The 27,895-nt window shown below is 29.4% G+C and overlaps 1 protein-coding gene across 1 annotated transcript in view; it reads right to left on the bottom strand.

Moving 5' to 3' along the window:
- LOC107443287 (transient receptor potential cation channel subfamily M member 8) overlaps positions 1 to 26,696 on the bottom strand; it is a 72,157-nt gene extending 45,461 nt beyond the window's left edge. The window contains exons 1-8 of the mRNA XM_071181782.1: positions 26,577 to 26,696; positions 14,016 to 14,205; positions 9,071 to 9,283; positions 7,672 to 7,851; positions 4,388 to 4,606; positions 1,637 to 1,832; positions 1,352 to 1,535; positions 90 to 246 (exon numbers count right to left, since the gene is read on the bottom strand). Of these exons, the coding sequence (XP_071037883.1) occupies positions 90 to 246; positions 1,352 to 1,535; positions 1,637 to 1,832; positions 4,388 to 4,606; positions 7,672 to 7,851; positions 9,071 to 9,283; positions 14,016 to 14,057 (1,191 nt within the window). The 5' untranslated portion in view covers positions 14,058 to 14,205; positions 26,577 to 26,696. The remainder of the gene's footprint in view (positions 1 to 89; positions 247 to 1,351; positions 1,536 to 1,636; positions 1,833 to 4,387; positions 4,607 to 7,671; positions 7,852 to 9,070; positions 9,284 to 14,015; positions 14,206 to 26,576) is intronic.
- Between the last annotated feature and the right edge of the window lie 1,199 nt (positions 26,697 to 27,895).

Here is a 27,895-nt window from a genome sequence, read left to right as displayed (position 1 = left end):
ATCGCGTTGTATAAAGTTGACTTTTCAAATTTAATTATAGCGAAATAACTGCCAGATCTATTGTTAAAAAATTTAAGGTAAATGCTTACTTGCTTAGCGTAACGAATGCAATCCATTATTCTATCACGAAATATATTCCTAGACAAGCTGTTGTCTCTCAGCTTAGGAAATTTGTCTGATATCTTACGAGAAAGTTCTGGCTTAAGATAGTTTTCACAAAACTCAGCATCTGCAACACCCTGAGGCCTGAAAAAAAGGAAAAGAACGTTAATATAAATGGCGATTTAATCCTAAGCATATGAAATTTCTCAATGATAAAACAAGCTTTATAAAGTTAAACATATGAATTAAATCGTCATTTAAGTATGTACTAATTAAGATGCATCAGTTATTAAGGACTTATGTTCCCATATTTAAAAAAAAAAAAAAAACTGATAACTTTATTATTTTATGCTCGGAGGAAACAAGACTTTTGTGTTTACCATAATATATTAATAAAAGAAATAATTTTTATTTTGTTCTGAAATTATGCTACTACGAGACTTTGCAACTGAAGTACTTGTTGTGTAGCTAACACTAGAAAATATTAATATAGTCTAAGTAATATAAATGCCCAATCACTTTTTAGCTGAAGGAACTTTAACATCATTACGAAACGTTGGTATTTTTCAACAATATAGTCCGTAATAGGTTAAAATACTTTTCAGAATCCATTCTAGTGAATTAAATAACAATTTACGAATCAAATAGAAACGGGAAAATATTAGGCTGCTCGCCAATTTTCAAGAAGAATTGGGACGTGGAATTAAATTTTGATATACATTGATTGCATTTGTGCCATTTTTTTCACAACTTTTCTAAATATTTCAGTAATTTCAAAATATTGCCCTTTGAGGAACTCTTCTATTCTTTGGCTGAATAACTGGGTATTTTTATCCCCATCATAGAATAAAAGTTTTAACTAAAGGGGGAGGTTGTCAAAAACCCTCCTGATTTGAAATTTTTGGACGTTTTTAGCCAAATCTTCTCTAAAATTCGTCTAGTTGGGATGAATATTTTTTTCGATTTCTAACTTTTAGAATATGCGCGCATAATTTGCTTTCAATCATTCTGATATAATCAGCCCTGTCCATATACAACCGATCAAAAGTCGATAAAAGCTTTCTGGGTAACCTAGTATTATCCAAATTCACATCTCCGATATGCTCTGTAAGGTGACTCTTAACGAGATATTAAATTACTTGAATCTTTACTTTAAAAAAACGACATTAGAGAATTTAAATTTCTAATCTATTTGAAATTTATTTAACACTTTAGATATTGAGTAATTACCAAATATGATATACTTGACCTTTGAGTTATTTCGCCGTAAGCGAATCCAAGGATGTCGGCTAATCCACCACTTCCTTTCATTACAACTAAAGGCAAATGCTTCTTAAGATGATCTAATGCCAATCTAGCACAATCAGTTCCACCTTGAAAAAGAACAGCTACCACTGGGATCTCCATAATACCCAACGTACAGCGGTTAATTCCTACATGGAAACTAACATTACTAGAAGATATTCTCGAAACAATACGAAAATAACGAAAACTTGCAGCATCAAATAGCAATTTTAAGTGCACGCTCACTTACTGTATGCAGAAGCAGAATTTCTTGGCTGCTCAAGCGCTGTTGCTAGATATTGTTGCAATCTTAATAAAAAATAGTTGATTCCAGTCTTGCTGATTGTCGAGTCCTTAACTATCAGGAAATGAGAATGATCAGGATTCAAATCGAACTTCTGTTCCTCCACTCTGTTACCTTCGTTTTCGATTTCAATTCGTCGACTCTGTTGAATTTATTTTATTATTATTTTATTGAAAAATTTATTGAAAGACACTGATAAGGCGTGTTCCCGATATTTTTTTTTGTATCGACAAATATTTAAAAAAAAATTATGGCAAAATGGGTTCGTTTATGGTCAGTTTCTATTCAAATAAAAATGCAAGATACACTGAAGAGCCAAAAAAACTGGTTTACTCGCCTAATATCGTGTAGGGCCCCCGCGAGCACGCAGAAGTGCCGCAACACAACGTGGCATGGATTTGATCAATGTGTGAAGTAGTGCTGGAGATAATTGACACCATGAGTCCTGCAGGGCTGTCCATAAACCAGTGGGAGTAAGAGGGGGTAGGGATATCTTCTGAACATCACGTTGCAAGGTATCCCAAATATGTTCAATAATGATCTTTTACCGGATTTCCGATACTCACGGTATACTCGTGAAATGGTCGTACCTGAAAATCCAAATTTCATTGCTATCTCGGAGATGCTATGTCCCATCCCGCGTGCGCCGACTATAACACCACGTTCAAACTCACTTAAATCTGTATAACCTGGCATTGCAGCAGCAGTAACCGATCTAAGAACTGTGGTAGACATTCGTTGTCTTATATACGCATTGCCGATTGCAGAGCTGTACTTTGATTGACTCCGTACCCCTTTATTTGCATACTCATGCCTGTACCAGTTTTTTTGGCTCTTCAGTGTAGTTGTGATGAAAATTATAGATAAGTTCGATTTTTTTCTGATAAGGGTTTTTGAAATTAAAAGGATAGAAACACTTCACCAGAAGCTTGCTACAACTTTTTTGATCGACAAGCTTTTCCTTTTGTGCCTTTTCAAAGTCATAAAATAAACCTTCAATTATTTACATTGTTAATTTTTACTTTTGATAGTCTTCCAAGAAAGTTAAAAACATCATAATTATTTTCATTACTTAGGTCTGTTCAAACTTTAAAAGTTAAGACGTTTAGACTTGAAAAGTGTAAAAGTTTAATTTGAAAAGTGTTTAGTTGAATACACAAGGATAATTGGAAAATAATATCAGTAAATATATAAGTCTGGCCATTTAAGCAAGATGCAAATGGACTTAAATTGTAACTGGCCTAAATTGGAAGTTTAAGCCAGTTGACGTAAAAAGATATAAAATGAATGCTACAAATTCTTTCACTGACTAATTTAGTGATCTTTACACTTTGAAATCCCTATTTGAGAATTGTAATATTTAGTTTTGATTAATTAATTTGAAAGCAATGTGTACATTTACTCTATTTTCGTACGGTTTTCTGATTGTGTTAATTAAATCTTGTGAAAATAATTTTATCTAATAAATGTATCAAATATCAATAAATTTTTTAATTTTTGCATTTTTTTTGTAAAACTTTCAAATTAATTAAATTTTTCTGATTAACGAAATTTATATTTGTACCGAAACATATCAAAAAATAGAGAAGAACGTGCAAAGAACACATCTAATAGTCATTTTGATGAGTAGGAGTAGCATCTTCATAATATTTATTTCCACATAAGAAATAAAATTTTTCATTATTTCTCTTTATTCTGATTACCAAAACGTATTCCATCATCTGAGTACTTCAAAAGATATAAATAAATTATTTCTATATTTATACATTTATCCTTATTCTGTGACACCACACTGATGATGGTACTTGTAAATGTACCGGAGCAAGCACCATCATCCGAATATTTATTTCAACAGAATAGTTAGAGAAACAATTTTTTTTTTTATTCTGTGCTCGACAATAATGATTGTCCTTGTAATACCAAAAGAAGATCCATCATCAAACAGAAGAAATAAAGAACGAAATCTTGTATTTCTCTTTATCCCAAGTATTGGCGATGTTGATATTGCTCACTATCTGCCTGTTATAATATCAAAATTAGCATATGATCAGAACATTTATTTCTACAGAAGAATTGAAGAAACAAATTTTTAATCTGAATCCCAACAATAATGATGGAGCTTGCTGTAATACCATACCAGAACAAGCACCATCATCAAACTATGAATTTCAGCGGAAGAATTAAAGAAAAAAAATCTTGTATTTCTCTTTATTCTGTTTTCTCGTTGTAAAGAAATTTTTTGTTTTTATTCTGAATCGCGGCACTGATGATGATTCTTATTTTTATACAGAAACAAGTAATATCATTACAATATTAATTTCAACCGAAGAAATAAAGTAAAAATCTGTTATTTCTGTTTAACCTGTACTTTAGTACCGATAATGGTACTTGTTTTAATACTGAAATGACTGTCGTCTGCTTCTTTAAACTTTTTAAATTGTAGTTTTATGTTTTTTCTAAGTCCTTATATTAATTTATATTGTCTTAATTTTCGAAACTAAATTTGTTTACTTTTATTTATTCCATAATTCCATCTCGAGTATTTAAAAAAATGATAACTTAATATTTTCGGGTTACTGCCTTTCAATTTATGCATTTATTAAACTCTTAAAACATAGTGTTAAAAAAAATTATACATGATGCAATACTTTCAAGAACTAAAACTGATAAACTTTAAACTCGACGATAAATGTTTACCTTCCCATCAAAAGATTCCCCATGATTCAACAAATCTTCTCTCGCTACACCAATCAAAACAATTTTCGAACTTGGGTTTTTCTTAGCACAATGAAGCTTCTGGAAATGACCTTTAGAATTCCTTCTATTGATCTCTTCTTGAACTGCATCTCCGATGATTTTACTTACTCCAACGTTAATGCCATTGGTCAATATCCACATTTCTGTCGTGTTGGTAGCCTTCCAAAGAAAAATAAATAAAACAAAAAGAATATTACTACACTAAGTTGCGAAAATGATATTTTTAACTATCCTTAGCGGTAAGTCTGAAAAATTAAATATCGTTGAGGAAATCATAAAGTTTTTGATGGGGCTGTTCGTCGTCGCGATGAAACTAAACCGTAGTAACTAAAAAGAAAAATCGAAAAATGAGATATTTGGGTCATTTTGTGTAAAAAAATACCCCTTTTAGAGAAACAACGTGTTATCTTCATAGTTCCATAGAATTAATTTAGAGAGCAGATAAATCGTTATCGCATTGGCGCGATTCGCCATCTTGGTTTTAGGGAATAGTGTAGCAGTGTGCCAGTTGCAACAAAACCTTGGAGGAGATAGCGTCGCTTTGAGACTAAACCGTGGTAACTCAAAAAAAGCAAGTTTTTCAGGAGAGCAATTTTTTTCCTACACTTTTGTATGTCAAGATTTGAAATGAAATATGTAATATTCGGGAGGATATTTTGAAGAACATCGTTGTATTTTGAAATAATTCTCCACTTTTAATAAAAGTTTTAGAGAAAAGTGTTGCAACTCAAAGTACCTTAACTTATTTCGAAATTACCACAAAATTGGAAATGCTACAAGAATCAGGCCTGGTTCATTGAAAAATGTAAAGAAACAGGGTTTTTTTAATGTAAACTATTTTGTAATAGTCGCCATAACTTCGAGTCAACCTGCGGTGCAAGTTCCTGAAAAGTTAGAAATCGCTCTACTGAGAAACTTGCTTTTTTGAGTTACCACGGTTTAGTTTCAAAGCGACGACATGATATCACGCTTAGTGCATAAAGAGGGACAAGGCTCGATTAGCAGAAACTGAGACCCCGGACAGAATATTATTTAAGAGGCCCCAACATTTATATTATTTCCATTTTAATAATAATTTTATATAGTTCACCAGGAGCCGTGGTGGCTCTAAAGATAGAGCATTGGCCTTCCAATGAAGAGCACCAGGTTCGTATCCCAGCGATGGCTGGTCGATACGAATTCCGCACCCAACTCACACCGACCACATTGCTGACGTAAAATATCCTCAGAGGTAGATGGATCATGCATTAGAGTCCCTTTGCAGTCCCGCTAATAGAGGAATGTCTCCGTGGTTTTCCTCTCCGTGTAACGCAAATCGGGGTTAGCTCCATTAAAAAGCCCTCCACCAAGGTGAATTTCTCCCCATACCTGATCCAGAAGTTCACCTGTCTTCGGGATTGGGTTCAAATTACAAGGCTCCTGGTTGAACACTAGTAGTCGTAAACCCTAAATTACCTCGGCTGTTCAACTACGGTTATAAAATAAAATAAGCTGCACCAGAAGCCGTGGTGGCTCAGGGGATAGAGAGTTCGCCTTCTAATGAGGTGAACCGAGTTTAAATCCAAGCGATGGCTGGTCAATACGAATTCCGCACCCGGATTGCACAGACAACAGTGCTAACGTAAAATATCCTCCGTGATAGACGGATCATGGGTTAGAGTCCCCTTGCCGTCAGACAAACCGTGGGGGTTTTCGTGGTTTTCCTCTTCATGTAATGCAAATGTGGGTTAATTCCATCAAAAAAATCATCCTCAAACGCAAAATTTCTCCCAATACTTGATCCATAAGTTAATCCATCTTCTGGGTTAAGTTCAAAATTACAAGGTTACGGAGTTGAGCATTGGTAGTCGTAAACTGAAAATTGGATCGATTTTTGAACGATGGTTATAAAATATAAAATAAGTTGTCTCAATGTGCATAGTAAGGCTTGTATCATATGCATCATGCGTCTCGATGCTGCACCAATTAGACGCTTAATTTGTCCAATAAGCCGCAACGACTGAGAATTTGATTTGTAAATTACGTTTAACCACGTGATGTGTATATTACGGACTGTACTTTGCGTATCAAGTAAATGCAGTCCTAAATTTTAAATCAAATAGAGTATTCTAATTACTTTTCACAGAAAAAAATAAAAACTTGAGTAAAAATTAGAATATTGTACAAATTTAATGAATCGCCAAGGCACAATCTTGAGAAAAGTGTACATTTGAATTCGATGAAACCTTAAATTAAAATCTTTTAAATATAAATGTTTAGGAGCCCCCGCAAGTTTAGGGACCTTGGGCAACCCCTAGTTGAATATTTTGTTAACACCAAATTTTTTTAAAAAATAGTTTAAATCCTATATTTTAGTATTACTAATTGGGTATAACCTTATAGTGATTTATATGAACTGAAAAGTTATATTTCATCCTTATCATCATTACAATATTAAAAAAATTCCGAAACAGCCGGTGCGGTAAGTGCCGGTACCTTTTACTGTAAAATCCATTTTTACCAGAACATGTTGCGGATTAAAAAAAACTGATATACCGTAGTTTTTACAGTAATAATTACAGTAAAAATCACTGAATCACTCTAAATATTACAGTAAATATTACGGTATTATATTTTGCGGTAAAAATGGATTCTACAGATGATGCACCAAAAGTGCCGGTACTTTATACCATAATTTGATCTGGAATTTCTTACATTGTTTATTTTTATGTGTTTTTTTAATAAATAAAATTCGAGAAGCTACTGTTCTTTCTCATTTTAATTTTCTCAAATTAAAATAAGAAATTTAATGAGGTACTGTTGAGAAAAAAAATTTCGAAAAAATTTCATAAGTGATTAACTTTCAACATGCTTAGTGGTTGCCTTATAAGCAAATAATCACTGCATCGGTTTTTTTAGAAACATTTAAGTATTTAACTCTATCATTATGAAATGTGTCAATTTTTAACTCGCTTACATTTTTTATATTTTACTTGAACGTAACGATTTCATTATAAAAAATTATAATGAATGTATTTATTTAACAAAATGGGTATAAATAATTCATTTTAAAGTTTAATATTCAATTTTAACTTTTAACATTATTAAATATGGTTGACACTATTGAATTCTAATTACTTTCGTAGAACTACGGAGCGTATCAAAGAGCGAAAAATTCCAATAATAAAATATGGGTCAGTATGAACAGAATAAATTAGCAATCTATTAAGTGAAAAAACACTTACTCTAATGAGTCCTTTCTGGAAATTTTTGATCTGGCGGGTGTTCGTCCAGTTCGTTAATGGGGCGGCATTGGACATAACCACCAGAACAATTCTTGGTGTTTCCAACTTCCATTCCTGAGTCAAAACGTGACCAGTGTCTTCCATGCTTGCATCATGATTGACTTTGAGAAAAGGTCGACCCTACGTCATAAGTTTTTAAAATTATTCAGAATTTTCTATTAAATTAAATAAAGAGTTTAGTTGATTTTGAGGAAAGGTCCCTTCGTCATAAGTTGTAAAAATTATTCAGAATTTTCTATTAAATTAATTAAAGAGTTTGGTTGACTTCGAGGAAAGGTCCCCTCGTCATAAGTTTTTGAAATTATTCAGAATTTTCGATTAAATTAATTAAAGAGTTTAGTTGACTTCGAGGAAAGGTCCCTTCGTCATAAGTTGTAAAAATTATTGAGTTTTCTATTAAATTAAATAAAAAGTTTAGTTGACTTTGAGGAAAGGTCAACCCTACGTGATAAGTTTTTAAAATTATTCAGAATTTTCTATTAAATTAAATAAAAGTTTAGTTGACTTTGAGGAAAGCTCAACGCTACGTCATAAGTTTTACAAATTATTCAGAATTTTCTATTAAATTAAATAACGAATATAACTGATTTTGGAGGAAAAATCGACCCTACGTCATAAGTTTTAAAAATTATTCAGAATTTTCAAATAAATAGTTTAAGTTGAATTTGAGTAAAGGTCGACAAAACGTCATAATTTTTAAAAATTATTCAGAATTTTTGAATATATTAAATAAAAAATTTAATTGATTTTAAGGAATGGTTGACCCTACATCATAAGTTTCGAAAATTATTCTGAATTTTCCAATAAATTAACCCCTTAACGATCGGTTAATTTTCAAGAAAACGGTCATAAAAGTGCCTATTTTTTGACTTTTATATTTGTATTACGTATTTCATTAGTGCTGCAACTAGTTTAAAATAAACTAACTATCTACAATTACCTTGAAAATAACCTGGTACTGCCATCAGGTGAGTAAATACGAACGGTAAAATTACCAAATGAACGGTTTAAATGCTGCATATTTTTGGTTTTATTACCAGAATAACGATATATTTTCCAAAAATGTCATTACCTTACAAGTTCATAAATTTTACCAGAATTATTTTCACCATGTGGCAGTCTTTCAATTTTGTTGATAAAAAGATTTGTCAAGTTCACTAAAAATACCTGTTTTTCAAAATTAAGCGGTCCCAAAAAATTTTTATTACTTTTCTGTTTCATTTGCTTTTAATCAAAATAAAATAGCGCCCTCTGTGTCTATATATATTTTGAAATAGTGTACCTCTTGAATAGCTATGGATCAATAGTTGAATAGCTATGATATTTTGAAATAGTTTACCTCCAGGTCATAGGCGAAGTTCCTCCAGAAATAAATTTCTCCCCTATTGAGAGATAGTCTTTCTTCTTCGGACTTCGTAGACTCTGAAAGACAAATACTGCTATTTCTTGTCATGTTTTTTCCATTTAGTTCGCTGCCTCCATTTTGCTTTGTCGGAGACACTTGGCATTTCTGCCCTGTCAGACCTTTGATGAAATTAGAAATCACTGATTGCTAAAAATATCAAAAATAACAATCTGATTCAAATATATACATACTTTACACTACACTGTGTAAAATTACGGCATAAAGTATCAGTACTTCGGGTGAATCATCCGTTCAATCGTAAAAACCATTTTCACCGTAAAATCCATTTTTAGCGTAAAATATTTCACCATAATTTTTACAGTAGTATTTATTTAATTAGAGTGATTCAGTTATTTTACGGTAATTATTGCTATACGAATTACTGTATATTAGATTTTTGTTCTGTAACATATTCCGATAAAAATTACAGAAGGTGAGTCAGTATTTTTTACCGGAATTTGATCCGGAATTTTTTACAGTGTAGCTTTGATAAACACAAGTAAACTCACTACTTTTAAATTAAAAAATATATAATGATATAAAAATTAACTAAACACACTTTAACAAAAATGTATTTATTTCAAAACCAACAAGTTTACTAAATGAAAGTAAATTAACTTAAAAAATCCTTAACCGAAAAGTAATTTTTAAAATATGAACAAAATTTTAAGAATAGTTTTTTTTTTAACAAAAAAGGAAACTGTCACATTTTAGATTCGACTTCTATAGCTAGATTTGATTGATTTAATTGACAAGTTTCAATGCAAAACACCGTTTTAAAATTTCAAATTGTTTTTCAGATTTAAAGAGTTGATTATATAAATTATGTAGATACTGGATAAATACAGCACATCTGCCCTGTTGTTAGTTTACTAAAGTCAAATCTGTTAACTAACTTTAACTATTTTTCAAATAATAGATAAATATCAATTAAGTAACATTAAAAGTTGTCTAAAAGCATTTACAGAGTTTTTGTATTCTGCACAAGCGAAAACAAAAATAAAAGATAATTTCAATTATTTCTGCTTTATGAAGTCGAAATAGCTAAAATGGCATAATATACATCTCAATTTTTGAATATCTAAAATCAAATCAATATATATTTTTTCCAAAAGAAAATTTCAATTATAAAGATACATTTTATATATTTTATTATTCGTACACTTTTATCATGCATATCCTTGGGAATATAATCAATATATTATGCAGGGGAGAACTGTTTCAAAAATGACCATTTAACTATCATAACTAATCTTAATTATTTACTAATGTCCCATATTGTATGAGAAATAAAATATTACAGAAAATTAACCAAATTTATTTTGCGTACTTTAAAAAAATGCCTAAAACTTTTTTTTTAATGGAACAATTTAAGATAATAATATTTACATGTTCTATATGAAGTAGAATTGAAAAGTAGCTGTAATTATTATTATTATTCCCACCTTTTAAGGCTTGCCAACGCAAAAACTTAATTTACCTCTATGTTTTTTAAGGAGAATTTTTTCCCTAAGTAATCTGTTGTATGTGGGAAAATATAGTATCCCTGGGGGAAAACAAAATAATTTTATGGAACTCATCAGCGGAGAAGAATTTGATAAAATTTATCGTCAGTGGATTATTTAACAATTCCTTATACACAATGAAGAGTGGAGCACTTCACCACGATCCGTCTACCGATTTCTGGAATTAATGATTAGAATGGATTTTTTTTTCAATTTGTCATAAGTATTATTCAAACATTAATGAAAACGTTCTATAAATAAGTATTTTTTGAGGCTAAAATTAAAAATTTACGTAAAATCTCCCCTGATGATTAAGTGCTCAGTTTTTTTCTTGAGCAAAATAATTGAATAAGAGCGATAGATGATAAACAAATGCCCCCATTTTTCTTCAATTAAGGAATAAATAATGAATGATTTGTTGTTTGTGTTAACAACGACTATTTTTTTGAAAGGAAGCAAACATCATTTAAGCATGAATTTTTAGAAGAATCGATTTTAAGAATCTGCAAAAAGCTATTGTGCGCGAAGAAAAGTTTGTGGCTATTAACCAAGAAAAATGCGTGCATTAATTCATCACGAATGTTCCCATATATCCAATTTCCTGGCAGAAAACGCGAGTTCATCGTTCGATTTTGGAGGATCACGCTACATTCATTTTATTAAAAATAAAAATCTTTTGTTCAGTATTCAGATTTATATATCATGCTTAAGGTTACAAGTTTGTCGCGGAAGAAAAAAAAAGCAGAAATTCACGAACAGTTTTAAAAACTTCGCGGAAACACAACCACAAAAAATATACAATATATACACTGAATAATAACCTGGCTCAAATAATAAGATAAAATCATATAAAAGAGCTAAAAAATTATTTCTTCTTGTTGTTTTAATGAAAAGAATTTTAAACGAAATGTTGAACGTTGTTAAATATTTTTACTCTATGTTTTGTCGTTACATTCATTTGTCAGTGTTTTCACGCGTTTTTTCACATTAAAGAATTAAACATTTTATAGGCCAGTACAATGTCTGGTGTTACCTTTCTTTTCCAATTTTTGATTTTTTTTAATTTTTTTTTTTTTCATGACGCAGAAGGTTACCTAAACTTTTTTCTTTCTTTTGTGTTCTTAGTGGACTTTTAAGGCTTTAACGATACACGGTATCCTTATCAAATTATAATTTAAGAGGATGCTATGCAACGAAAGAAACTTTCTGTCACAAATTCTCTTACACCTCCAATACTAATTTAAAAGAAAGAAAAAGTGAACTCAGGGCAAACCTAGAGTAAGACATGAAGTTCCAATTGCTGAAAAAAAAATTTAAATATCGAAATGCAAACAAATTATAGGAAGAGAACTTTTCCATGGCGTAAACCTCAGTAATCTTCTCATAATTTATTTTCATTTTGATGTTTTAAAAAATTACTTTTCACTAGTTGAAACTTCATGGCTTACTCTAGGTTTTTATTTTTATTTTATAACCGTCGTTGAACAGCTGACACCAATTTTCGGTTTGCGACTATTATTGTTCAACTTCGTAGCCTTGAAATTTTGAACCAATGCAGAAGACAGGGAAAATACCCACATGAGATTGGAAATATTTAAAGAAAATTTTTAAGAACATCTTATGTCGTTCGATGCACCGAAAAGTCCGGAACATATATTGCGTTAACATTAGGTTGGATACTTTGTGAATTTTGTGAATTTTTGTGAACTTGTGAATCTTTGTGAATTTTTTATAATTGTTTGCAAGGCGGGATTTGTTTGAAACTCTTTTCATATTGAAATAGGAGCTTCCTATTTTCCGAAAATACCAAAATGTGTGTGAAAATATATACAATGAAAATTTTTTGAAAAATATTACGTCTTCCATCGCCTTTTTTGCGAATTTTTTACAATTTTTTTGAATTATTGAACGATAAATTTTTATGTGATGAACAAAAAATTGTTTTTTTCAAAATTAACACTTTTCTCCAAATCCTGCAGGAAAACTATTTTGATTTTTGTCGTATAAATGGCTTAAAAATCATTTTAATCATCAAAAATAAATTTTAATACAATGACTATGACAAATATTAAACACACAATAAGTTATATTACAGTTACAACAAATGTACTTCATTAATTTGTAGAAAAAAGGTTCAAAGTTATGACTCATATGAAACTTTTGATGCATACTACACATGCTTACAACTATATAACACATGCTTTCATATGTAACTTGGATTATTTATTTCGAAAAGATAGTCTAGACAAAATTATTTTGCAATGATTTCATTACTACAAAAATATTATATATGTTTACGAAAATTGGGAATTGCAAATAACGAATAATCAAAATTATCAAATAAAAACTTTCAATTAACAAGGCTTACAAAACTTGCAATTAACAAGACTTACAAAACTTTCAATTAACAAGACTTACAAAACTTGCAATTAACAAGATATCCAAAACTATAACTGCGAGTAACTAAACATAAAAAATTGCTAATAACTAGATATCAAAACTGAGAATTGAAAATTGCTTAATATCAAAAGTGGTGATTTTGTGATTTGCATATAAATTCTCCAGTATTATGTTAATTGTGCTTTCTCTACTAATTGTTCTACCTAAATATCAAAATACCTGTTCGGAAAGGATATGATTTGTAACAACATCTCTAAACCTGTTTTGGTCATCCATCTGAAATTTGATTCAGAATCGTTAAGCATAATTATTAATAGTTAAATGAAACTTTTTTTGCATGAAATTAAGATTTATGAAGTTTTAAAGCAAATTTGTTTAAGATTCTCCATTTCTTCTAGAAAATCATGGAACATTAGAACTGTTCCCTCAAATCCAAGCAACGTCCTTCGGAATTAACTGATCCTAAAATTCTTTGGAGCAATAGTTTCACTCCTGTGTACATACAAATTTGTTGTATTTTGGGTATATGGAAGTAAATGGAAGTTAAGCCTTTTTTTTTTCTTTGTTGCAACATCAATACTTTATGTACGTTACAAACTTATGGGAATTTTAAAATTCCCCTTTAGCTAAAAAAAATTTATTTTTCAAAAAAATGCCTGATTTGCAAAAGAACGAAGCTGAGTTATTAAAATTGCCTAGTGATTTATCTGATAATATCAGTTTAGAATACCAAAAACTAAATAGAAAGAAAAAATATTTAAAACTGGTTTGGAACAGTTTTACACAAAAATGTCGATTTCGTAGAAAGTTAGCTCCTCTTATACAGAATAGTAAGTTTAAATCGATGAAACCAGTAATCAAATTATTGTAAATTAAAAAACTAAATCGAAATCAAAAGAAAAAACTACAAAATTTAATGAGGTAATAAAATTACAAAACTGGTGCTTTATCTAAGCATATAAATAACTCCTTACCTTTCTGCCTTTCGATGACAGAGGATGAACTTTAGACGACATTGTCGAACAATATTCTACCTGACATTTTCATAATCATAACATTTCTGGAACAATTCCACATTTTGATTATGTTTTGAGAAAACATTCGTTGATTCGGTAACTCTTCAGTAGCATCCTTTTGAAAATACTTGATTAACATGGAATTCGCCTGAAAATTAACGGAATTGAAAATTAACGGAAATCGTGCACTCATTATTATACAATTTTACGAATTTATAAATTGTTCTGCATCCTAAATTTGCAATTGGTTCAATAAATCACAAAAAGCTAATAAGTGAAAATCTGTTTTTGAATAAAATCACATTGCTATGTTTTTTCTGTCTTTTTTGTATATTAAAGAACATAGTTAGTACCTGGTAGTTTTAAATTTTAATGCTGCTTGTGAATTATCAATTCTTTTTTTCCAGATTATAATTTCATTTAAAATTATATCATTACAAAAACATAATTCTGGTAAGTAAAATCAAAATATACAGTTTTAAAACCATTTATTTGGAAGTTTTTCCATTTCTATAGTAACGATAGACCGGTAATTCTGGTTTTCAAAATTATAGCTCATATTACCACACATTTAGTAAAAAATGCAAAACTGAAGAGTAAATTTAACCGAATAAATAGTTTTTATGCCTTGCTCTAAGGTATCATGATGAAATTACTAATTTTTATCACATTTTCCAAATTTTAATACATAATTATAAAACCATATTTTATTGTTAATTTTCTCAAAATCATGATCAAAGCGCTTCTGCAAAATTAAAGTGCTTTTTGGTCTTCCCGTAGTGCCAGAAACACTGTAAATTTTACTATATTCTAGTAATTGTTGCCATACTTATTTCCTAGGTGCCGAAAATGCGATTTTTCTTGTTAATATATAGCTTAAAAGAAAGAATTCATAGATGCGAAAAAAATCATACTAAAAACTAATTTTATTAAATTTAATTATAGTTTTTTAATTATTTTCAATTATTGCATGAAAACTCGTAAATTTTAATGTTTATCTCTTTTTACGTGTTGTAAAATATTTTTGTTATATTATATTACGTACCTCATTCTATTTTTGTTCTTGAAACAAAATCTCGCGAACAAATCAATCGATCTTTAGTTATAAAACAAATCAAGGCAAGACCCAGGTACTAAATTATTTATGTACCATAAGGCTGTCCGAAAGGTTACTTGAATAAAATTTCTCACCTTTTTTATGATTTTTCGTTTTAATTAAAAAATTTAGACGTACGAGGGTAAAACCACCTATATTTTATATAGATATTTGCTTTGAGTGAAAATTGTACAGAATGTTTTTCAAATAAATGGGACGCTGAGTCTCAAGAAGATCCTATATATAACAAACAAGTTATATATTAATTCATTATTAGTTATAATGAATCTCTATCTACAATTATATTCTACCATGAAAAATTTAATCGTCTATGGCAGGGGTGGCGAACCTTTATGCACCATCGTGCCATTTTTTCAAAAAATTGTATAATGAGGTCATAGACGTGCCGTCAAATAATTTTGACTTCGTGATTATTGGGAAAATAATAATACTATCAACTCAAAACTCTTCATTTACTATGAAAAGAAAAACATTTTGCAATGTGTAAGTCATCAGCGTAATTCAACTTAAAGTAACATCAGTGTGACTTCTGTTGTTGCAGATTAGATGACAAATAACTTATATTAGGTAAGATGTTAGTTTAAGCAGACTGCTAATTTTTTTTGCCGGTTATTTATTGTTAGCTTGGTTTTTATGGTCATAAATTGTTTTTTTTGGCGTTAATTGTCAATTTTTTTATTAATAATTGTTTATTTATTTTGTTTGTTTTTTGTGAATTTATTTTAATTGTTAATACGCTTCATAGTGAACTTTGTAAACGGTGGCGTGCCCGGAATAGTGTGTCCCATGCCATAAATGGCACGCGTGCCATTGGTTCGCCATCCCTGGTCTATGGGGTAAGTAGTTATCAACCATGTCAACCGTCATTTATGAAAAGTTACCCCAACATAGAATCGAGTTAACATGTCTTATATACTAGGGAATTGGAATTGTATTTTTGTAGTGGTAGATACACTACAGTACTTCCCCACCAGAATTTTATCTGTGATAGAATTTGATTAATAGGATACCACTAATTGATTCATTGCTGTTTTGTGAGAAGACGGGAGGGCTGTATTAAGATCATCGCACTTTTTGAGTGCCGAGCGTGAGAGCTGTATTAAGATCACGGCCGTGGTAGCTCCTGTGTTGCCATTAGCAGTCGAGTGTATGCAGCTCAACGTTGTGTGCGATCGAGACTGAGAAGCAACAGCGTGAGGAGGTCAATGTCGCAGTCACAAGTAGCAAATCAACTGTTCAATGTGGACCATCCATCGAAGTAGGTGTGTTCAGTTCAAAGAGGGCGTTACTATCAAGATAGGCGTGTTCACATCACGTCCGAAAGTAGCCAATGTGGGGAGAGAAGTTAAAGACAATGTCAACCTTCATCTATGAAAAGGTACTTCACAACTGAATCGAGTTAACATGCCTTATATACTAGGGAATTGGAATTGTATTTTTGTAGTGGTAGATAAACTACATCGTCTATAGTTTGAATGGTTCAGCTGTAGTTTGATCTATCAAATGTACACTGAAAAAAAGTATGGTCCAAATTACCAGAATATAATCAAATTTACCGTGTTTCTGGCTCCATGGCAACACCAAAAAGCTCAGTGATTTTTAAAGAAATTGCTTTGGTAATAATTTTAGTAAAATTAACAGTAAAATATGGTTTTATAACATGTGTCAAAGTTTGGTGAATATGGTAGCAATTAGTAATTTTATCATTGTACCTTAGAGCATGGCATAAAAACCATTTAGTCGGTTACATTTACTTTTCAGTTTTATATTTTTCATTAAATGTGGGGTAGTAGGAACTATAATTTTGAAAACCAGATTTTCTGGTCTTATCCATATGACTTAACTTAATTACCAACTGAATGGTTCAAATATAGTATATCTTGGTTTTTATAACCAGAATTATGGCAGTTTTTTAACCGGAGATGTCATTATCATACACTACGGCAATTTTATCAGAATTTTATTCGTGTAATTATCTATAGTTTGAATGGAATTTCTGTCATTCAAATGAAGTTTATTACCTCGGGATAAAATTAATTTGAATATTACTATTATAATCTCACCAAACCGAGTTTCACTATTCATGACATTATTCACTAAGGTAGAACTTTATATCTATATTTAAAAAAATGTATTTCAAATTTGATTTCCTATTTGCAACGATAATCTGATGTAATCGCAAATTTGAAGAAAATTACTATTGCATTTGAGTTTGCAAAATTAATGTGTACTCCATGTGTACTCATCGGAATATATTAAAATTTTTCACTCTTAAAATTCTTTCATTGTTCTCTTTTCCACGCAATTAATCGAATTTTAGTATTTTTTACTACAATACAGTCAATAAATTCTACATGGAGAAAAACTTTGATAAAATTACCATACCATTCATTTGGTAATGATATTTCTATTACAAAAACATAATTTTGGTTAATGAAACCAAAATATGTAGCCTTTAAACCATTCATTTGGTAATTTTTCCGTTCGTATTGTAATGGTTTGCCAAAAATTCTGGGTATTAAAATAATAGTTCTTATTACCTCACATTTAGTAAAAAATACAAAACTGAGAAGCAAATTTAACAGAATAAATTATTTCTATGTCATTCTCTAAAGTATCATGATAAAACAACGAAATATTAGTAAATTTACCAAATTTTATCACATAGTATGAAACCATATTTTGTTATTAATTTTACCAAAATCATTACCAAAACGATTCGATATAAATTATTTGCTGTTCCCATAGAGCCAGAACCGAGAAAATTTTTACCATTTTCTGGTAGTTTTAATCATACTTTTTTCTCAGTGAAAATGTCTGCACAACATCTTTATATTTATACATTTTTAACTTTATATATTTTATTTAACTTTATTTGTAAACATAAAAATTCATGATTCATACTTTAAATCTTTTTAGTATAACGCCACTGTAATATAGTAGCACATTTGAATAACCCAGATGCAAAACTTAATAAAAGAACAAAAATAGGAAATAAAAAAAATACTATTACAGGACGCATTTCAAAGTATTCTGGCTAAATTTTTATTTCATAAAATAGAAAAAATAAACTTCTGAAAATTGAAATTATGTTTCTAAAAATTAAAATATGACATGATACATATTAAAAGAGTTCAAAAATCTGATACAATGGTGCATTTAATTAAAAAAAACTTGTTAAAATTAAAATGCTTTTAAAATATTTTTATATTTTACCAGTTATGTATAAAATACAATCAATTAATATAATTTTTTCAAACAAAACTGACAATTTTCTACAAAAACAATCGTTCTTCGAATTATACCTCTTTTACTTTTTATAATTATAATTTTGAACACAATATATTGCATAACGCGATTGCGTAAAACATAATTTATAGGAACTATTAAATAAAATTATGAATTTTTCATGTCTTTTTTTTAAAATTATAACAGAGAAATACAAATTTAATCTTACCTTTGAACTATATATTCCTTATTTTTAATCATAAAAGAAACAGCAGTCAGTAACAGACAAAAATTAAAACCACGCTCACTTTGCCAAAAAAAATTTTAATAAAATACCATTAATATTTAAGTACTTTACAATATATCTTTAAAGTTACCATTTTTCTATCGGCTTCTTTATTCTTAAGTATGATTTATGGCTTCAAACGATAACAGTTATGATTCAAAATAAACGGCCTTCATCGGCATACATACCGGCATTACTGAGACCGGCGAAATGACCAATAATAATAACCCGATAATTTACGGCGTTGATCTCTGGTAAAATTTTACTCTAAAATGGATATTATCGATTGGTTTTGTAATCATATTAAAGAAATACGCAGTTGATTTTTGTGCTTAATGTTATTTGATTTTCGAGAAAAAAATTTTGATACATATTCCATAGAACACGAAATGTAAATTGAGTTGAAATAATTTGGTATTTCACTGAGAAAAAAAAGTATGGTCGAACTACCAGAATATGGTAAAATTTACCGTGTTTGCAGCTCTATGGGGAACCCAAAAAAAATTCGGTAATATTTACCAAAGCGATATTGAAATTACTTTGGTAAAATATGTTATAAAATATGGTTTCAGGATATGTGATAAATTTAGTAAGTGTTGTAGCATTTGGTAATTTTATCACGATACCTTTGACAAGAGTATAAAAACGATTTACTTGGTTAAATTTACTTATCAGTTTTGTATTTCTACGAAATGTGTAGTAATAAGAAATATAATTTTGAAAGTAAGAAACATATGAACGGAAAAATTATCGAATGAATGGTTTAAATGTCATATATTTCGGTATTTAAAACCAGAATTATGTTGGGTTTTTTTTTCTAACAGAAATGTCATTACCATACAGTACAGTAATTTTACCAGAGTTTTTCTCTCCGTATACTATTTCTTTATAATATAGAGATTTCTCTTTTGAAAAAATGATATATATATATATATATACCTTTTGAAAAATTTATGATTTCAAAAAGTATGAAATAAATTAAATTCAGATTCTAGTCCTGCAAGTAAAGGCGACTGATGCGTAATACTGACCAGACAGGCGTCACCCTGAAAAGATTACTTAGCATTGGTGCCAATCCTAAGACTCTTCAACTGTAAAACGTATCGTGTTTGGTATCCTCAGTGGTAGACGGATCACGGGTTAAAACACCCTTGCTGACGGGCTGACCATGGGAGGTTTTTTTTATTTGGTTTTTCTCACGATGTGACGACACAAATGCTGGTTAGTTTCACCAAAAAGTCCTTCTCGAAGACTAGCTTGTTTCAATTCTTGATTCAGGATTTCCCTTGTCTTCTGGGTTCAGTTCAAAACCATAAGGCTATGGAGATGAACATTGAAAGTTGCAAACTCAGAATAAAATAAAATAAAATCATTTACGTGATCTGTGGTGGCTCAGGGAATAAAACACTCGAATCCCAATGAGGTGACCCAGGTTTTCCTCCATGAAAAAGTCCTCCATGTAGGCAAATTTCTCGCAATAATTGACCCAGGAGTTACCTTGTCTTCTGGATTGGATTCAAAATTACAAGGCCAAAGAGTTGTACATTAGTAGTCGCAAACCCAAAAAAATGGACCTGCTGTTCAACAACGGTTATAAAAGACTTCGGTGTTGATCATTGATAGTCGTAAAACCAAAAATAGGTCGGTTGTTCAACGACGCTTATGAAACAAAACAAAATCAATTAATGCGATTTACTGGTTAACAATGACAGTTTTATGCACGTCCAGCTTCAAATAGATAGGGAGAGTCTGGTAAATAAAAGCGGCCTATGCGCGATTGCTAAAAACATTACCTTTTGTTTCGAAATGTAAGAGCCTCTACTCCTTTGATCGACAATTAGCAGTTATGATAGTGCTTCATTTTTTACAGCCTGATATAACACGTAAAATTGGTAGGGCAATTTCAAAGTTTTTACCACCTCCTTCTGTATCAAATACTTCATATTTTAAAATTTTAAGGCACTTCTGTGCACATTAAAACATTCGAAGCAAACGGTTTAACATTTTAGACCTCATTTTGTGGGCATTTCTTTCATTATTGCTTGCATTTCTTTCTCAGATCATTATTAAAATTTATTTCAACACGATTGAATTCCAATGTTATTGAAATAAATTCAGTTTATTTTGATAATTCTCATAAATTAAATTGGTTTCTCGGGTTTTTAAAAAATTTAAAGTTCAGGAACCACTTTCCGCATCACTTAAAAGAATCGGGATGCCGTACCAATGTTTTGGCACTAACGCATTGGTACGACATGCCCACAACTCCACTGGATAGTGTTAAAATGGAATAAATAAATTAAAATAAACTGTGCTTTTCAATGCAATTTGTCTTTCTGAAAAAAAAAAAGCAAAGATGACTGCAAGGCAACCATTGGGATTAGAAAAGGAAGCGAGCAGGTGTGGTACCTCATCGTTACTTAAAAAATAAACTCACCAAATTTTGAGACACCTTTGGCAATAGCTGAGAGCAAAATTAATTAACAAATTGCTGAATTCTAGAATAACCTTCAATTATCCGTGAAAACTATTTATTTTGTTTACGACGTTGAAACTCTTAAAACTAAAAAACAAATTCAATATTCTAAAAGCAAACGATTGAACAAAGATAGTTTTTTTTTTAGTAATCGTCTGCGCATAAATTGATTTTGTTGCAGTAGTAATGGTTACGAAAGTGCATTATCGGGAAAATAATCATGATCTGATTCCAAATGTCAAACCTATAAGCAATGCACTTAAAAAATTCTGAATGTGTTCGAAATAGTAAAAATAAGAATGTCTTATGGTATAAAACATTGTGTAAAATAATTTATTGTATGAAACTTTAAGTCAAAATATGAAAAATTATCTCAAAATCATAATTAAACTTTTTTATGTTACTTGCAAAATTGAAAAACACTTATAATATATTTAATAAACAATAGATATTAAAATTACTTTTTATTAAATTTTTTTGTCAGTTATTATTAAGTAATTCGTTAAAAGTAATTTTTAAAACAGCAGCAAACTCAAAAAGAAATAAAGCGTTAATAAAGTAAAGATCTTTACATATTCTAATAGATAATAAATTTTAACGTTACTTTATAAAACTCTCTTACATTTTATCAATTGATAATTTTTTATATACGTGCACATAATGATGGTGATACTGATACAGTATAATCTTAGTATAATCTTGCATTAGAAAATAAATATGGCTGCCGACAGCTCAATATTATTTCACCAAACACAATGTTATTTTAGTGATTAAAATGACTAGGCCAAAGTACCTGCAAGCAGAGATTACTTTGGTCCAATATTTTAAAAGCTCTGTTTTTTCAAAATCTATTGAAACTATATCATTATCTGAATTTTTATGATGTAGCAAAAAACTCATATTTGGGAAAAGTAATAATCTTAAAAGCATATTGCTACACTGAGAAAAAATTTATGGTTAAAACTACCAGAATATGGTAAATATTATCGTGTTTTTGGCTCTATGGGAACATCGAAAAGATCGGAAATTTCTACCGAAGCGCTTTGGTAATGATTTTGGTAAAATTAAATATAATGTTATAATGTGGGATGAAATTTGGTAAATGAGGTAAAATTTAGTAATTTTATCATAATACATAGCATGCAAACTTACTTTTCAGTTTTGTATCTTTTACTAAATGTTTGATAATAAGAATTATAATTTCGAAAACGAGAATTATCGGTTAGCCGTTAACATATGAACGGAAAAATTACTAAAGGAATGGTTTATAAATACCGCATATTTTGGTTTTAGTACCAGTGTCTTTTTTTTACCAGAAATTTCATTACCATGTAGTGCTGTAATTTTACCAGAATTTTTTTCTCCGTGCAATATTTCCCTTTTTAACTGGCTTAAATTTGTTTGAAAATTGATCAAGTTCACAATACATACTTCAAAAGAAAAAAAAAACATGAAAAAATGAAATAGAATATTTACTTTAACATCACTATTTGGAGAAAAAAATGACACTGCCTCTTGTAATTTTCGTCTTTTTAACGGAGAAACGATTATTGCAATTTGATTGATGTTTTATTGATATTGAAGTTTCTTAGAGGTCGGTGACTCTTTTCTTCATGACATTTGGATGAAAGTTTTACCTTTATGTAAAAAAAAAGAAGCTATTTTTAACGCAAAGAAACAAAACCTAGTAAATTTACAGCCTAAATCCTCCTTTTTTAGAAAATAGTCATATTAACGAACTATAGTTAAATTAACGAATTTGAAACTACTTTGAACCGCAATTTAAAATTTAAATAATTGTAAGAAGTGATTCGTAAAACAATTACAATTCAAGCGATTATAAAACAAAAGTTTGAATTGTGAAAATTAAATTTCTTGATTTCACGGTGTCAATTAAGATCACGAATAAAAATTGTTACTAAATGATTTACTTACCCATTAAGGTTTGGCTTATGCTTATGATTTTTTGTGATTAAAAATGATTTTTTAATAATAATAAAAATTTGATGGCTTATGAGAATAGATCACTAATTGTGCATCGTCATAACCAAAATCTTACATCATTAAAATATGGACATTAGGAGTGCCGAGTTATTATTTAAGCGGAAAAAACTAAAATGCTATTAAAATTTGATGAATCACTATTGAAAATAGTAGTGCCGAAAACATCAAAACCTGTTTGATTACTGGACGAAATAGGAAGGAGTTAAAAGGTGGTTATTAGAAATATTTCTCATTTCCATCAAACAGTGAAACTTGTTTTCATTGATTGATGAAATATGTCACAAACCCGCCCTCCCTACTAGTGAATTTGTGATGTCGTTAATGCTTTTGTTTTTCCTCATTTAAATATTAGTTTGCGGCCCCCTACACTGAGAAAAAAGTGTGGTCAAAACTACCAGAATATAGCAAATACTACCGTGTTTCTGGCTATATGGAGACACCAAACATTCGGTAATTTTTACCGAAGCGCTTAGGTCAGGGATGGCGAACCAATGGCACGCGTGCCATATATGGCACGAGGCACAATATTTTGGGCACGCTACCGATCACAATTGTTATTACACAATGAATTGCTATTGCACAAATGTTATTACACTATGAAGCATATGTAACAATTAAATTAAAATTCACAAAAACAAACAAAATAATAAACAATTATTAATAAAAAATTAACAATTAATACTAAAAAAAAAACAAGCCAACAATAAACAACTAGCAAAAAAAAATTAACAGTCCTGCTTAAACTAACATTTTACAACCTAACAAAAGTTATTTGTCATCGAATCTGCAACAACAGAAGTCACACTGATGTTACTTTAAGTTGTTTTAAGACATGTCAAAATGTATTTATTTTCAATGTAAATAAAGAGTTTTGAGTTGATAGTGTTAAGTATTATTATTTTCCCATTAATCACGAAGTCAAAATTATTTGACGGCACGTTTATGACCTCATTAAGCAATTTTTTAGAAAAAATGGCACGTTGGTGTATAAAGGTTCGCCACCCCTGGCTTAGGTAAATTGACAATAAAATATGGTTTTATAATATGCGTTAAAATTTGGTAAAATTTGGTGATTTTATCATGATATCTTAAAGCCTGGAATAAAAACCATTTATTCAGTTAAATTTATTTTCAGTTCTGTATTTTTTACTCAATGTGCGGTAATACGATACGAACTACAATTTTGAGAAACAGAATTTTCTGCAAACCGTTACTGTACGAACGGAAAAATTTCCAAAAGAATATTTTAAATACCTTTTATTTTGTTTTTATTAACCAGAATTATGGGATTTTTTCATTAGTTTGCTAGAATTATGGTATGAAATAATCAAATAGTGAGGTAATTTTGCCAGAATTTTTTTTACTCCGTGTAAGTTGCATAATTTTTTCACTTAATATTTTACAAGGATTCTAAAAATTTATATGAACAAAGGGTTGATTACATAACACTCCGGATACTATAAGCTTCAACATCTTCAAAATTAAAATTTTATAATATCTCTTTTTTCCATTCAGAATAACGTTCATAAATTTGCTGCTTTGATTGTAATTTTTCTGAGATAAGTTTATCCAAAACGAAATATCTTATCATTTATAATGACTTAGAATCATGATAAACCTTCATTGTTTCTAACAAAAGAAAACGTGATGTAGATTGTTACTGTGGGGTTAACTTAATCAAGTGTTAACTTAAAGTATTTATCTTTAAGTTTAGCATTAACTTTAAGTATTAAATGTAATGGCATTATTAAATGTAGTGTTAAATTAGTTGACTTTAATATTAAATATAGTGTTGTTATTAATTGTAGTGTTAAATTAGTTAACTTTAAGCATTACATGTAGCGTTATTAAATGTAATGTCGTTATTAAACGCAGTGATAATTTTTTTAACTTTAAGTATTAAATGTAGTGTTATTATTAAATGTTGTGTTAAATTAATTAAAAATAAGTATTAAATGTAAGCGACTACAAACTATTTTGAAATTGAGTCACTATTTCACTACTTTTAGAAGACGAACTTGGCTAGAGAACTTAATTTGCACCCATATTCAGCTAATATTTAAGACGTATAAATTTTTTTTTCAAATTTCTCATATATTTATACAGTTTTGAAAGTCTTATTGATAGATATCTCAAAAAGTAGTAATAAAATTAAAAATAAACTGAAACAGTTACAAAATTTACTTAAAAACTTCAAATAAGAAATATCTGAATCTCTCAATTTAAAAGTCCCGTGTTCAAACAGTAGAGAATTAATATTAAACAAATTAAAATAAATTTAATATTTATACAATTTTGAAAGTTTTATTGGTAGACATCTCAAAAAAGTAGTAATAAAATTAAAAATAAACTGAAACAGTTACAAAACTTACTTAAAAGCTTCAAATAAAAAATATCTGAACCTCTCAATTTAAAAGTCCCGTGTTCAAACAGTAGAGACTTAATATTAAACAAATTAAAATAAATTAAATATGTATATAATTTTGAAAGTTTTATTGATAGAAATCTCAAAAAAGTAGTAATAAAATTAAAAATAAACTAAAATAGTTTCAAAGCTTACTTGTAAACTTCAAATAAAAAATATCTGAAGTTCTCAATTTAAAAGTCCCGTGTTCAAAGAATAGAGAATTAATATTAAACAAATAAAAATAAATTTAATATTTATATAATTTCTTCATAGTTTTTTATGTAATTTTAAAAACAAACCCACACTTCTTTTTAATAGAACATTAAAATTAGTCAAAAAAACAAAAATATTAAATTAATACGAGTAATAATAACATTTTTCAATAAAACATTAAAATTAGTCAAAAAACAAAAATATTCAATTAATACGAGCAATAATAACTGTTTTTAATAGAACATTAAAATTGGTCAAAAAAACAAAAATATTCAATTAATACGAGTAATAATAGCTTTTTTTAATTGAACATTAAAATTGGTCAAAAAAACAAAAATATTCAATTAATACGAGTAATAATAGCTTTTTTTTTAATAGAACATTAAAATTAGTCAGAAAACAAAAATATTCAATTAATACGAGTAATAATAACTTTTTTTTAATAGAACATTAAAATTAGTCAAAAAACAAAAATATTCAATTAATACGAGTAATAATAACTTTTTTTAATAGAACATTAAAATTAGTCAAAAAACAAAAATATTCAATTAATCCGAGTAATAATAGCTTTTTTTTAATAGAACATTAAAATTAGTCAAAAAACAAAAATATTCAATTAATACGAGTAATAATAACTTTTTTTTAATAGAACATTAAAATTAGTCAGAAAACAAAAATATTCAATTAATCCGAGTAATAATAGCTTTTTTTAATAGAACATTAAAATTAGTCAAAAAACAAAAATATTCAATTACTACGAGTATTAAAGAGTCAATACAAAATATTACCATATTTTTGTGTTATCCGATGAGTCAACAAACCACGTTTATAAAAACCGGCATGTTATCTATTCACGGCCGGCTAAGTGTAACGAACTACCCGCGAGTCCCATTCCCCTTCAACTCCTACGTGTCCATAGTAACACTAGCCACTGTCCACAAACAATATCTTTAGTTGGTCCTGTTAAGTTAATTTATTTTTTCGGGTAGGAGAAACATTCCTGCTTTAGTCGACTGACTATAGTACCTCGTTCCTTCCTAAACAAAAAAAAACGAATTTGAAAGAGTTACTCGAAAAAAAGTCACGGAACTTGATTTCAGGGCAGTAGAGAAGATTTTTTTTTATGGGAAAAAAAATGAATTAACAATTGATTTTTCTATCCAGACAATTTCGTAATAAATATCGTCGTGATAATCTCCCCTTACCTAAATCGATGAAATAATGATGAATGCTCTTAGATTTATAACGGCTGGTACAAATGAAGGTTCAAAATAGCAGGTGCTATCATGCGCTGTAGGCAGAAGGTTAAAACTATATTACCTGAAACTAACTGAAATTTCCTGAACTTTAAAACTTAATTTAACTTTAGAAACTTTATTCACTCTTTAACCTTTTAATGCAGATAGGACACCGGTGACCCTTTCATACATTTTTCTAGATTAGATCTAGATTAAATATTTCATTTGTGTTTTCTCCATGTTTTTTGCACCAGACAAACTTTTGATGATGTTGTATCATTAGACATCATTGTATCAATGAAGGTAGAAAATAAAAGAGTAACTTTATTAGATTCGAAGAAATCGCACTTAATCCCAGAAAGCATGTAACCTTACGACAACCTCGGTTTTAACTTTATTTTCATTGTCACGAAAAGGTTTGCAGTAAAAACCTTTTTTCAATGACGTAAAAATATTGCAATTTCCTACCTTTCCTCCTTAAAGGAAAAGTAAATGATAGCGCATATATGCGTACATATATTGAACATATATAAATTGTGTATATACGTACAAACGTACGGGCGTACAAATATACCCACATTTACATAGATACATATATATGTTACGGGCAATGTAATTATTTAGGTCAGTATTCATAATGCTTAGTTATTATGAATAATGACCATTAAAATTGGGCAATTTGATAAATTTGAATTACTTTACGATAATTTCTCACATTGCCCGGTCATTATAAATACCGCTATTATTTCTTTGGGCACTTTGATTAATTGACAGCAATGGGACAACCACGTGCGTGTGGTGTGATTCTGGCTGGCCAATGTTCACCGGTGAATGTTGACAATCAAATTAGTCGCTTTGGTGAATGTCCG

This window comes from Parasteatoda tepidariorum, chromosome 6 (genome assembly GCF_043381705.1).
Source record: "Parasteatoda tepidariorum isolate YZ-2023 chromosome 6, CAS_Ptep_4.0, whole genome shotgun sequence".
Taxonomy (NCBI): domain Eukaryota; kingdom Metazoa; phylum Arthropoda; class Arachnida; order Araneae; family Theridiidae; genus Parasteatoda; species Parasteatoda tepidariorum.
The sequence above is the reverse complement of the archived record's forward strand: the minus strand, read 5'-3'. Positions and strand labels throughout refer to the sequence as shown.